Source organism: Fukomys damarensis, unplaced genomic scaffold (genome assembly GCF_012274545.1).
Source record: "Fukomys damarensis isolate Sample0158 unplaced genomic scaffold, DMR_v1.0_HiC HiC_scaffold_9, whole genome shotgun sequence".
NCBI classification, from domain to species: Eukaryota; Metazoa; Chordata; class Mammalia; order Rodentia; family Bathyergidae; genus Fukomys; species Fukomys damarensis.
Window position 1 is genome coordinate 42,154,827 of NW_022900921.1, and position 13,376 is coordinate 42,168,202.

At 41.0% G+C, this 13,376-nt stretch overlaps 1 protein-coding gene across 2 annotated transcripts in view; it reads left to right on the forward strand.

The window, feature by feature from the left end:
• Positions 1–13,376, forward strand: part of Vwa3b (von Willebrand factor A domain containing 3B) — a 201,657-nt gene that overhangs the window by 67,616 nt on the left and 120,665 nt on the right. For both annotated transcript variants that reach the window (XR_004516439.1, XM_033761713.1), the window contains exon 8: positions 1,778–1,903. Coding sequence is in view for 1 of the 2 variants with exons in the window: in XM_033761713.1 (XP_033617604.1) it covers positions 1,778–1,903 (126 nt within the window). In the remaining variant the exon portion in view is untranslated. The remainder of the gene's footprint in view (positions 1–1,777; positions 1,904–13,376) is intronic.

A 13,376-nucleotide genomic window follows, 5' to 3' on the forward strand; every position in this document is an offset into this window, starting at 1 on the left:
CTTTTTTTTTTTTTTTTTTTTTTTCCTACAGGCCATCTTGAATCCTGAGGTGACTTTAAGGATGTACTAGGTTGGTGGAACAACAAGACAGAAAGAGCATGGATTCTTAAGACATTTTTTTGAAGTTAACCTTTTTATTCTGAGATAATTATAGGTTTACATACAGTTAAAAGAAACAACACAGAGATACCCATGTACCCTTTACCCAGTGTTATGGTTTAATTGAAGTATCCCCAAAGACTCATGTACTGAGGACATTAAACCTCACCAATGGCTCAATGCATCATGGTTGAATGGGCCATAAGGAGGTGGGGCCAAGTTGGAGGGAGAGGTCACTCCATGCCTTTGAAGGATATACCCTGTCCTCAATCCCTTCCTTTCCCTCTGGTTCATTCCCTGGGCTGTGCTTTCTCGCTACTGTGAGGTGAACAGCTTTACTCTACCATGCTGTTCTACCATGATGTTTCTGCCTTGAAGCCAGCTGACCATGGACTGAAACCTCTGAAACCATGAGCCAAATTAAATTTCTCTTTAAGTTGTGTACATCAAGTATTTTGTTCCCAGCACCATAAATATGACCAATATACTTAATTTCCCTCCTAGTAACATCTTGCAAAATTATAGTGTATTATCACATGCAAGATCTTGATTTTGATGTAGTTAAAATCCCTTATATTGTACATTTGGCATCACATCCATTTTCTCCCATGTCCCTACACCCTCCTTAACCTCTGGAAATTAGTAGTGTATTAGGCCTGAACCTTGATGACAGCAGAACTTCATTCCAGCCCTGGACCATTTACCCATGGAATATTGGTTCACTGATTGAGAAACATAGCTATCTATTTTAATTAACCCGTCTCATTTTAAAATGTCATACAACTGAACCTAAATTTTTACTAAAACAGTGGTGGTCCAGAAGAGCAGGCCAAAGAATCACCATTATATTAGATAAAATAAAGACACATAAAGTTGGTTTCAAAGAAGTAGGAAATCTCAGCTAAATTAAGAAAAGTTTAGGGATTGTTGTTTTCACGTACTGCTGAATTTCGCTCCTGTATGACAGTAACCCTGAATGTTATGAAGTGATTTTGACTGTTTTGATTTCTTGTCTATAATTTATCTTAAAATATTCTGTGCACTACAAATATTTTATTCATAAGAATTTATTACATTCTAAATCTGCCTTTGTGATTTCTGGAGGTAACAGTATTTCCTAGTAGATTTCAGTTTTGAGTCTCAGAAAGAAATTAGTGAAGGAAGTGGAACTAGATCTCCAGAAATGTTCTAGAAATTCGGTTGAAATGTGCCAGGCCTGCTAGAACCACTGAAGAGTCTCTGCTTGTGGCTTACACTGTGTGTCATGACTTAGATCTAGAACATCCTCCAAAAGTCTCATGTGTTCAGAGCTGGGTTTTTGGAAGGTGATTAGATCATAGAAGCACCGTACTCCTCAGTGGATTAATCCATGGATGAGTTCATGTTGTTAGGAGGCTTCCTAAGTGGGCGTTTATAACTCAGGAGCAGAGGTGAGGGCCAGAAGAGGTATGTCACTGAGGTCATGCCTTTGGAGGATGTATCTCCTCCCTGACTGCTTCCTGATTGCCATGAGGGGAGCAGTTTTACTCCACCAGACCCTCCCACTATAATACCAACCGTAGACTGAATTCCCTAAACCATGAATGAAATTAACTGTCTCCTTCTTTGAGTTATGAGTGTTGGGTATTGTGTCCTAGCAACAGGAAATCTGACTAATGTACTGTATTTCCCTTTCCAGGGGCTGGAGTCAGAGAGGATGTGTTTCTCATTTGGAAGGAAATGGAGGAGGCCTGTAGCACACTGGCACAAGTCCAGCGGCTGGTGGCTGAGCTTCCAAAGTCCACTGTGGCCCCAACAGACTGGGGTGGGTGCTATTTGTGGTCCATAGTGTGAAAGAGTCATAAATATCAATTGTTGGGGGATAGGGGCTGTTTCTGTGTTCCTAATCAATGAGAGTACCTTGGCTGAGCTATGAGGAGAGCCTCCATTGCCATTCTGTTGTGTGTGTGTGTGTGTGCACGTACATGAATGTTTATAAATTGTCACAAAAGAACTAAAGGTACAAAGAAGTTAAAATTGTACAAACAGATTCCTCAGGAACTATTGCAAGAGGGGAAACTGGCCTCAGTACAGATCTGGGCTTAATTCTGAATACAAGTGGGCATTAATAACTCAGGAGCAGAGTTAAGGGTCAGCAGATGGAAAATTATAAAGAGGAAACTTCAAGGGTAAGAAGGATTCTGTCTAAATTGATCTAACAGGATTCTTACTAAAGGCCGGCCAAAGTGGTCAGACATCCCCTGAGAGATAATGGGGATGAAGAATCTGATGCGATATCAAAAGTGATCAGGTAGTAAGGGCAGGGGAGTCTGGATACTGGGATGTAGCAGGACTTAGGCCAAAGTCCAGCTATGTAAAGATGAGTACTGTGGCAGTAATGATGGAGGGTTACTTTGATTAGCTTTGAAATCCACCCAGGGGAGTGGTAGAGCATACTGCTAGGTGTGTCTGGCTGTGTCATGGAGGCACATGGGGTCTCTGTCTGGTCGCTGGTTATCTCCTCTCCATTGCTGTTCTCTTGCTCTGCCTCTGGGCCACCACGAACCAAGCAGCTTTGCTCTGTCACACCCTTCTTGCCATGATGTTTGTGCCTTGGAGCCAGCCAACCACAGACTGAATCCCCTCAAACCATGAGCCAAATTAAACCTTTCCTTCTCTTAACTTGTGGATGCCAGGTATTATGGCTCAGCGATAAGAAAGCTCACTAATATAGGCATAGAGACCCATAGGCTAAGGCCTAGCTGAGCAGAGGATTCAGAGGACGCAGACTTAATTCTGATCAAGGGGAGACGCTACCAAGGTACATGTACTCTTAGAGGGACCATGAGAACTAGAGGAGAATAGGGCCCTTGCCTGCAGACTGAATCACATTCAAACTGTGGCAGGCAGTCATCCGACTCACCCTCAGATAACCAGATGGAAGGCTAAATTCATTTTTTCACATCTTCTTGAAGGCCATTGCTCTTCTGCAGCAGGATCTAGAACCTTACTGCAGAAGGCTGGCCAGGCCAGGAGAGGGGTTATAGACTGAGGGGGAGAGGGTAAACATGGGTTCGCATAATTAATATTAAAAGGAATCATTCAGTTCACCTGCATATCCTGATTTTGAGCTTAGAGCTCTTTCATGTAATTTGGAATAGCACTTGGAATTTTAGAGTTCAGAAGGCTGACCTGCACTCTGTAAATGGTAACAACAGCTATGATGACCCTGAGTAAGCCCTTCCTGTGGACCAGGAGTGGCCCCTCCTATTTAGGACTTTTGCTCCTCATAACTCCAGAGGAAGTTATACCTGCTATCCTCATGTGACAGGTAAGGAAACTGAGGTACGGAGAAATTAAGTAATTGGTGTATAGTTACACAACTTTTTTTTTTTTTTTTTGGTACTAGGGATTGAATCCAGGGTGCTCACACTGAGCTACATCCCAAACCTGTTTTTTGCATTTTTTATTTTGAAACAAAGCCTCACTAAGTTCTCAGGCTGCTCAAACTTGCAATCCAGAGTGCTGGGATTACAGGTGTGCACCACCATGCCTTGTTCTGATTATACGTTTAAAAAATTAGTAGTAATGTGGTATTCATCCGAGCATTACTTTTCCAGTTACTAATTAGCATCTATCCTATCCTGAATAATGAAAGTGCTGGCTTGGGCTTTGACGTGCTCCAGCCTTGCTGTACCACAGAAGCAAATTCAGTGAATTTTTATTAGTGAATGACATTGAGACTGCAAGGAATTTTTTTTCTCTTCTTGTCAACCAAAGCATTTTTCATAACAAAGAGCCTACATTTTGGAGCGAGAGAGACCTAGTTATAAATCCCAACTCTATCATTATTCTGTTCATCTCTTTTAGTCTTAGTTTATTCTTTTGTAAAATGACTATAATAGTTGTCAATATGGAGGGTTTATTGTAAAAGTTAAATGAAATCATGCATGCTTTGCAGCAAGCAGTTACCTAATGTCTTGGATATTTTCCCTTGCATCTTTAGGGGCTTTGGTACACTGACTTTCCTGCATGAATTCTAGAGGAAGGAGAGGATTTTCCTCTGCAAGGCACTAGTTTCCTTTAGGGTGCACCTGACAATAATAATACCTAATGCTGAACGCACACGTCTTTTGTGTTAGGCTGTGTTCTGGGCACATCACACATTTAACTCATTGACTCCTTACCACACATCTTATGTGGTAGGTCCTACTGCATCATTATCTCAATTTTGGATTAACTTATCCAAAGCCCTACTGCTAGTGAGTAAAGTAGCCTATACCAATCATCTCCTGGTATCTGATTCCCACTGCCAGATAATCCATATGGGGTTGAAATGTTTAAAGCTCCCAGGTGAGCAGAATGTTCAGCAATGTCTAGAACCATTTCCAGGCTGTGGTGTCTCCCAGTACTGCCTATGTTATGGAGGTCTTCACAGTGGCTGAGAGCAAGGAGGCCAGGCTGGCTTGGAACAAGGATGCAGAAATGGGGACAGGGATTTTGTTATGGTTTTGAGCTAGATGTTCCCTTAAAGCCTCATGTGATCATACATAGGACTTTTGGAAGGTGATTAGATTATAGGGGCATCATAGCTGACTTGCTGTTAAGAGGTAGGGCCTGGGCTTAAGAGGCAGGTCACTGTAGGAATGACTTATAAGGTTCTGTGTCCCTTCCTGGCCACTCCTTTCACTCTCTCTGCTTTCTGTTCACCATGCTGTGAGTAGCTGTCCTCCACAATGAGCCCTCTGCCATGCTGTCTTGCCTTGGAGCCAGCTGACTGTGAACTGAAATATGAGCCAAAATAAACCTCTCCTTCCTTAAGTTGTGCATGTGAGGTATTTTGTCCCAGTAACAAGGGAAGTGACTAAGACTGATATGTTGAGAGGGAGGGAGAAGTTTAGGCATAGGTGAACTTGTCCTGTGTGATCCAATAAGTTTCTGCTGACAGTGGTTTCTTCTGGTGACTTTGTCTCCTGACTTGGGCCTGGAGTTCTAGCAGCTGTGGCTACTTTTCCAGGACCACTGTTATGGGGGTTCCAAAGGAGGGGCCTAGTCAGGCTTTTCTAGAGGTACTGCTCACTGATATAGATACCCCATCCAAGAACCCAGAGGGTTTCCTGTCATCCTGAGATGATGAAAATGAGGCAGGGAACTCAGGCTAAAGTAAACATTTGCCAGGCAAAGAAGATGGTAAGCCTGCTGCTAAGGTGTATGTTTGGGAAAAGTGCTATAGATTGAATTTATTGCCCACTCCCATTATATGAAAAATTCCTGGAGAATAAAACCTGACAAAAGTATATAAAACAATGTTTTTAAAGACTCATGAGACCTGAGATACATGGAAAAAACAATGAGCTGTAGATTTTCCCAGCTGACTGCCTTGAAAGAATGCCCAGGCCATGGCTCATGAAAGAAGAACCCGGGCAAAGTATGACAAGCATCCTGCGTTTGGGAGATAGAACTGAAAAATGGAGTCTAGAGAGACCAAAGTGGCTAGAATTCAAAGGAGCTGGGGTGGGGGGAGGAAGGAGGAGAAGGAGGAGGAAGAAGAAGAGAAGAGAAAGAGAAGAAGGAAAAGAAAGAAAGAAGGAGGAAGAGGAGAGGCAGTGGAGGAAGAGAAGGGGGAGAAGGAGGAGAGGAAGAAATCTGCAGAGAATCACCTTGAAAGTTTTGTTTAGCTTGTGCATTAAAGAAAATTACTTTATGCTGGGGAAAGAGTCATTGGGAACCAATAGAAGAAAAAAGCTTAGAGTTCACACAGACCCCGGCATAATGCTTCTTTTCACCAACCTGAAAATTTTATAATTTATAGGATTCTGGGTAGAATACTTGGGAAGAGCTTGTCCTAGTAATGGAGAAAGATTAGCCTTAAACTAAGAACCTCTCTCAGAACTCCTAAGAAATCATCAAAGCAAGATACGTGAAGAACAAATTGTTTTTAGGTAACATAACTGATCTTAGAACAAAGTTCTGATTTATAGAAGTACAAAACCATCCAGTACCCAACAAGGTAAAATTCATGAATGGCATTCAATTAAAGATTACCAGGCATGAAAAGAGTCAGGAAAATGTGACTCCTAATAAAGAGAAAAATCAGTCAGTACTGACTGTCATCATGAGACTCAGAACTGGGTAGAAACTTAAAGCTGCATTCATAAGCTGGAGCTCACAGACTGAGCCTTGAGATTGACCCTGGTATCAGGCAGAGACCCATGTTCCTGTGGGACAGACTCAAATTTTGCTCTGCACCATATTCAGCCTTTTAATAAGCCTAGAGACACCCACCCTTCTCCCCAAACTGTGCAAGCCCCTGAGGCTGGGAGATTCTGGTGTGACCTGTAGGGAGCAGAGAAAGGGATGTTACCAGGACCTCTGCCTTGGATCTTGGCCTGTGAGTCTACCACAGCACAAGGTGAATTCAAGAACATACAGAAATGAGAATTAGAGCAGAGAAACTGAGTTTTGGGTCCTGGTCAGTGCTGCTGATGGCAGCAAAGACAAAGGCCCCCACGCACACCCAGTATTTTTTTAATGCAATCATGGGAAGGAATAGGGAGCAGGGTATGCTTTGAAGGCATCTAGTGAAATATTGTCGAACACCTGCCATGATGGCGCTGGCAGGGCTTTTAGGGAGTAAGCACTGTTTATCTTGCTTGGATAGAACAAAGCAGTACTGGGACTGGATGCAATTAGCATGCAACTCATCGGGTCAGTGAGAGGCCATAATTCAGGGAAAAGGGTTTTAATTGGGATCATGCTGACTTCAGCTGCACATAACTCAGCAGAGCCCTGCCACTTCATAGCCTAGGGCCTAGGTTGCCATGGCAGTCATTGAGGGAGGGGCTATACTTGCCCAATCCACCATCTGACATGTACATGTGAGTAGCATAGAGCTTCAGTCTGACTCCTGATATAAAACAATATAGCCGAATTAGGGAAGGCAAGCAGCACATGCCACTCATAGACCACTAGTACTGGGAAGGGATGTCTCCTACAGTGACCTAGCTTATTTGGTGGCCAGAGGACTGCCTCTACTACCAGTCCCCCAACCTCAGGCACCACAGCTGTTACCAGGCCATTGCTTGTAGGGAAGGTTCTAGAACTGCCCTGACACTTGGTAGAAACCTGTGCCCCAGAAGGACGGACTTGAGTTTCAAATTGTATCTCCTCCAGCTATGGCACACAGCTTGGTACATCCCCAAACTTGAGGTCTTGCACCTAACTTGATCCAGTTTAACATCAGTCCACACAGCAAAGCAACTTCATTCATGAGCACTTCCTCAACTCAGGTAGCATGGGTTGGTGTAAGACTCCATTTATTGCAGGTAGGACAAAGTAGTTAGAACAAGACTGTCCTGAAACTTAGTGGTGGGCTGGTGAAAGCTAACACTGGGTAAACACTAATAGCCCCCATCCCCAGACTAGACTGTGGATGGATCCTCTGGAACAGCCTTAGAACCAAGAGAAGACAGGTTGTAGGCTATCAGACTTTTCTATTCCAGGTAGCATCAACTCTACTGGTTGCAGAGGTCTCATGCTATGAGACCACTTCAACAATAGAAAGCCCATAGTTGCTTGCACCTTCATTCTATCTTGGTGTTGTGCTGGTCTTGGTGGGCTATAGATTCACAATGTGATACAGCTTCATGGCATTAGTGGTTACAGATGTGATATAGGATCCTTGAGTTGGTTCATTTGTAATGATTCTGCTTACAGCTGGGCAGAATCAAGCAGTGCCTGACCAAAAGCCAGTAATAGTGCATGAAGCACCTGGGGCTGCCCTAGTCCCAGGTAGATACTTGTGTGGACATACTGTCCTTCCTAGACATTCTCCTGGTTCTTTATGAACAACACATCAACAGTGTATTTGGGACACACTTAGGCTTGGATTGTCCTTTAGTACTGAAGTAGTGACAACACAATAGCAATAAACCTAAATGACATTTTTTCAAAAGAAGACATACAAATGGACAACAGGTACATAAAAAGTGCTAAACACCGCTAACTACCAGGGAAATGCAAATCATCAAAACGCCAGTGAGACATCACCTCACTCCAGTAAGAATGGCTATTATCAAAAAGTAAAAATATAACAAGTACTGGTGAAGATATGGAGTGAAGGGAACAGTTGGTGAGAAGGTAAATTAGTTCAGCCTAGAGAGTATGGAATTTCCTAAAAATTTTAAAAATGGAACTACTGTATGATCCAGTAATCCTACTACTAGGAATGTATCCAAAGGAAGTTAAATCAATATGCTGAAGAGACATCTGCACACCCATGCTCATCACAGCACTGTTCACAATAGCCAAGAAATGGAAACAATGTAAATGTCCACAAACTGATGAGTGGATATAGAAAATCTGGTACAGGTACACAATGAAATATAGTTCAGGCACAGAAAGGAATGAAATCCTGTCATTTGTGGCCACACAGATGGAACCAAAAATCATTATGTTAAGTGAAATAAGTTATGCACAGAAAGACAGGCACCACATAATCTCATTCACACACAAAATCTAAAGACATGGGTGATGGCACAGCTCAAAACATTTCAGGGGTTCCTAATTTGGAACAACCTTTACACCATTTTGGGACCCACTGGAGATGATTGGCCTGGGTATGGTATAGTCCTGCATCAACAGAGACAGTCCCAAAGATTATTGTTTGAGAATCCTATTGACTTAGAATATTTAGCTCCGTCAAAATTTCAAAATCAGTGATAAAAGACAAGGACATGGCTAGAGGTTCATTCAAGCCTGCTGGGAAGTTCCAACCATTGTATCTCGAGGAGTTTTGAGCACATTGTTTTTGAAAAAAGGGAGAGGGATTGATGTTAATTTTTATTGGCATTGTGTTAAATAACCAGCAAGATTTCTTTATAGTCCTGGGTGATAATTAAGTATACAGATGTACAGGCAGAAAGATATTAAACCTGGCTTTCCCACTCCTGCCATGTGACTCTGGGCAAGATATTTATTAACTGTGCTTCAGTTTCCTTTGAATGATAATGATATCTATACTAGAGAGTTGGTGTGAAAATTAAATGGGAAAATACATGTACAACATTTAAAACTGTTCTGTGCTGGCACATAGAATAAAATGGTAGATTACAAAAAGGTTAACCCACTTATTTATTCCTTCATTTATTGAATGCTTATTCTATGAAGCTAGATAGATGATGAGTATAATAGCAAATAAAACAGATGTGGCATAGGCCTCATAAATCACGACCTACAAGGACCATAAGACCCACCAGGACCATTTCTTAGTCAAGGTAGAAAAGCAAATGACCATGAAGTGTGTACAATGAAAGAAACAGTGGGAACTCCTGAAGTGTTCTCTGGGGTGAAGGAAAGTTTCTCTGAGGAAATGACTTTGGAGTTGATTTCAGGGTTGAGGTAAAGGAGCAAGAGTGAAGGGTAGGATTTTCCAGGCAAAGAATAGCATATGCGGTGGCCATGCAAAGTACTGTAGAAGTTGGGGCTCAGAGGTCAGGGATAAATCTGAAACAGAAAGCAGGGCCCAGACAGTGCTGGATCTAAAGACCATGGTACAGGTGTCTGCCCTCAGTTTAACACCAGAGTTCAGGTACTGGAGGATTTTAATCTGATAAGACAAAATTTGCGTTTAAAAAGCACTTTGGCCACAGGGTGGGAAAGAAGTTGGAGAGGAGGGGAAAAATAAGGATGGAGGAAGAGAGAATTAAGATGTCAGCATACATGAGAGGGGAAGATGTCCTGGACTACAGCTGTGGCATGTGAAGAGCGTGATACACAGACAGATGTGAAGATAAACGCAGTTGTTGAAGGGAAGACTTGAAGTTACTGAAAGCAGAACTTGGGGGTAAAGGAGACTGAGGTGTCAAAAGTAGGTTCCTACATGATATGGTGTCATCCCCTAAGCTGAGAGATTGTGGGGGGACAATCAGGCCTTTGAGGAAAGGAACCATTGAGACTGGAGTGTCCTTGGGAGACTCAGTAGGGAGGTAAGGGAGGCAATGATACTGTAGGTGTGGAATTCCGACAGCTCTAGGAACACACTGTTGGAGTGATGGAAACACTTTCAGTATACAGGTAAATGTGGCCACATAAGTGGACTACCACGTTTCTGAATCTTTGACCCCCAGGTATTGGGATTCTTATGTCTACATAGAGAAGAGAGTATCTTTTGAGTTTTCTGTTCAGCATCAATAGTAGATGTCCCATCAGTATATTAGATGTGGACTATTTACCAACATTATGATTTATAATTTGAGAGTAGAATGGACTAATTTAGAGTACTTATATATGTATCCTCTCTAGAATGTCTTCTTAAATAAGACTGCTGAATGAGATCTAGGGCAGGGCCCAGCTGGTTTCTTATGCAACCAGAAGTAAATGACACACTTGTCAAAGTGCTTCCACTCCCAACAAAGCCAAGGATAAGTTACTATTCCTTCTCTGAAGTCTTGTTTTCTCCCGCATGCCTTTATAACTTTAAGTCCTCCTTACTATCAAATGAATATTAACAAGCCTGATTAATAAGCTCAGAATAAGCTAGAAAGGAAAGACTGTATTTACTCAAACATGTACTTTCTCATGTGTAATGAGCTCTGTATTTCCCCCACAAAAACACACAGGCAAATGTCTGCATTATTACATAATGCTTCCACAACTCAGAATTAAGAATGTGGGCAATTACTTGGCCAATTAGAATCTTGTAGCTGTAATGCATCTAGTTTAGGAAAGATATTAGAATGTGATGCAAAAAGTATGATGAAATGTCAAAGTTGAAATCATATTGTTAAAAAGAGATTGTGGAAAAGCACAACAAAACCAATAAATATATTCAATAGGAAAGGCTAAGTGAATAGTAAAGACCTCCAAAAGTTTCCTTCTCCATAAAAACCATGAAGAGGTTGTCAGAGTTGACTTCCTCCTGCCCAGAACTCTGGAAATTAACCAAAGGTATGCAGCAATCTGCAGTGTTTATTCAAGAAAAGTGATCGAATCTCAACAAGAACAGTAAGTTTGTGGTGTTTTGACTTGCCCTGTTCCTCACTAACTTTGAAGGCAAGCAGGCTGCCATCATTACAGTAGAATTCAGCAGTCACTGGATACAGGCAGAATGGGGTGGAGTTTCTCCAAAGCCCAGGGAATTCTGATTATTTGACCTGTAGACTCATTATATGGAAGACACCACTTGCAAGGCTATCTTTATTTGACTCACTCAGAACTTTCCGGTATGAAAAACCTTTTTTCCGGTGACTACTGTCAAAACCAAAAGGTAGTTTATGAACTTTGTGGCTCTCTGGGGTTGACTTTGTGTCTCTCTGAGGTTGTGGATAACAGTCAGCACAAATAATAGGTTAACCTAAAAGCTTAAGAGGAAAAGCTGGAGACTCATATCTATTGGTACTGAAAGATCTCTCACATGTTCATGGGAATCTAATGTCCAAGTGCACAGCTGCATCTATGCCCAGTCTGAGCATATGTTTAGAGTAAGACTCAAGAAGGACCTGAGTGGCCACTTTGGGATGACCTTGAGGCTCTGCATGATTGTGAAGTGAAGGCTAAGGCAGAGTTATAAGTTGCTGCAGGCTTGAAAGTATGGTTCAGCACACACAGAGCCCCTAGGTGAAGAGCAGTTCAAAGCATTCAAGTGAATGGGCTGCCAATTATCAGCTGATCATTGAGTTAAGTGAGTAGATTCCAGGTATCATGACAAGGAATATAGATTTAACAAAATTCAGAATTCACCACACACACACACACACACACACACACACACACACACACACACAATGGATCCCAGAAAAATCTCAGGAGGTAGGGTAATTTGATTTTAGAATTACCATATTTTGTTATTTAAAATGTCTCGCTGTCAACAAAAGGTTTTGAGATTAACAAAGAAACAAGAAAGTATGACCCATGCACAGGGAAAAGGCAGTCAATAGAAACTGCCCCTGAGAAAGTCTCGATGTTGTCCTTACTAGATAAAGATGTTAGATAAGCTACTGCAATTTTGTATATATGTTAAAGATCTAAAGGGAAAGTTATGTCTAAAGAATTAAAGAAAAAAGTGTAAGAGCACTGTCTTACCAAATAAAGTATCAATAAGGAGAGAGAATTGTTTTTAAAAGGAAAACCAAGCAGAAATTCTGGAGTAGAAAAGTACAATAACTGAAATAAAGAACTCACCAGGTGGGTTCAGCACTAAGTTTGGTTAAGCAGAAGAATGAGACAATAAAATTTTAGGTCAATTGAAATTAGTTTGAGGAACATAATGAATAAAGAATGAAGAATAAGGAAGTTTCAGAGACCTATGGGACATCACAACCTTCCAACATATGAAAAATAGGAGCTCCAGAAGGATGGGGAAGAGAAAGAAAATATAAAACAATATTTGAAAACATAATGGCTAGAGATTGCCACATTTCATGAAAACATTACTTTACTTATCCAAGAAGTTCAATGACCCTAAGAGTATGTTAAAAGAGAGCTACACCAAGATACATCCTAATTGAGCAGTCAAAAGACAAAGATAATTTTATTTAAATTTTTGAACACAACTATTTGAACACAACTATTTATTTGCAGTATATAATGGGTATATTCATCATGGAAAGTCGGCACATGCACACAATACACCTTAATTCTTTTATTTCCTCTTCTCCTCCCCACTCCATCTCTTGATTTCCCCTTCCATTTGTAAAGATCTATCTCCTGTTTCCTACCATCTATCTTTTATTTTGCTCTTTAAATTATTTATAGTTTGGGTTTTTCATATAAGAGAGACTGCACTATCTAAGCTTGTGTGTCTGATTTATTTCACTTAATATTATTAAAGACAGAGAATTTTAGAAGCAGTGAGAAATGATTCATCACAGATCACACATTAAAAGTTTATTTTGCAGCAGAAACAAAGGAAATCAGAGCACAGAGAGATGAAATAATCAAAGTGCTAATAGAAAAAGACTACCAACCAAGAGTATTCTCTCCAGAAAATCTGCCCTTCAAAAAATGAGAAATATAAACAAAACTGAGAGAATTTAGATCTAGCAAACCTGTACCACAAGAAATATTAATGGAAGTACTGTAGGATGAAATGAGAGGATATTGGCAAATACCTTGAATTTGCATGAAGAAATAAAGAGCACCAATACAGACACCCACACAAGTAAATATGAAAAGAGAATAGATGATGTAATTTTTCTTTGTAGTTCTTTTTCTCCCGTACGACTTAAAAGACAACTTCATAGCATGTTCTTGCCATTTCACTGAATAGCCACTAAATATTTAAGCCAGTATAACTAGTA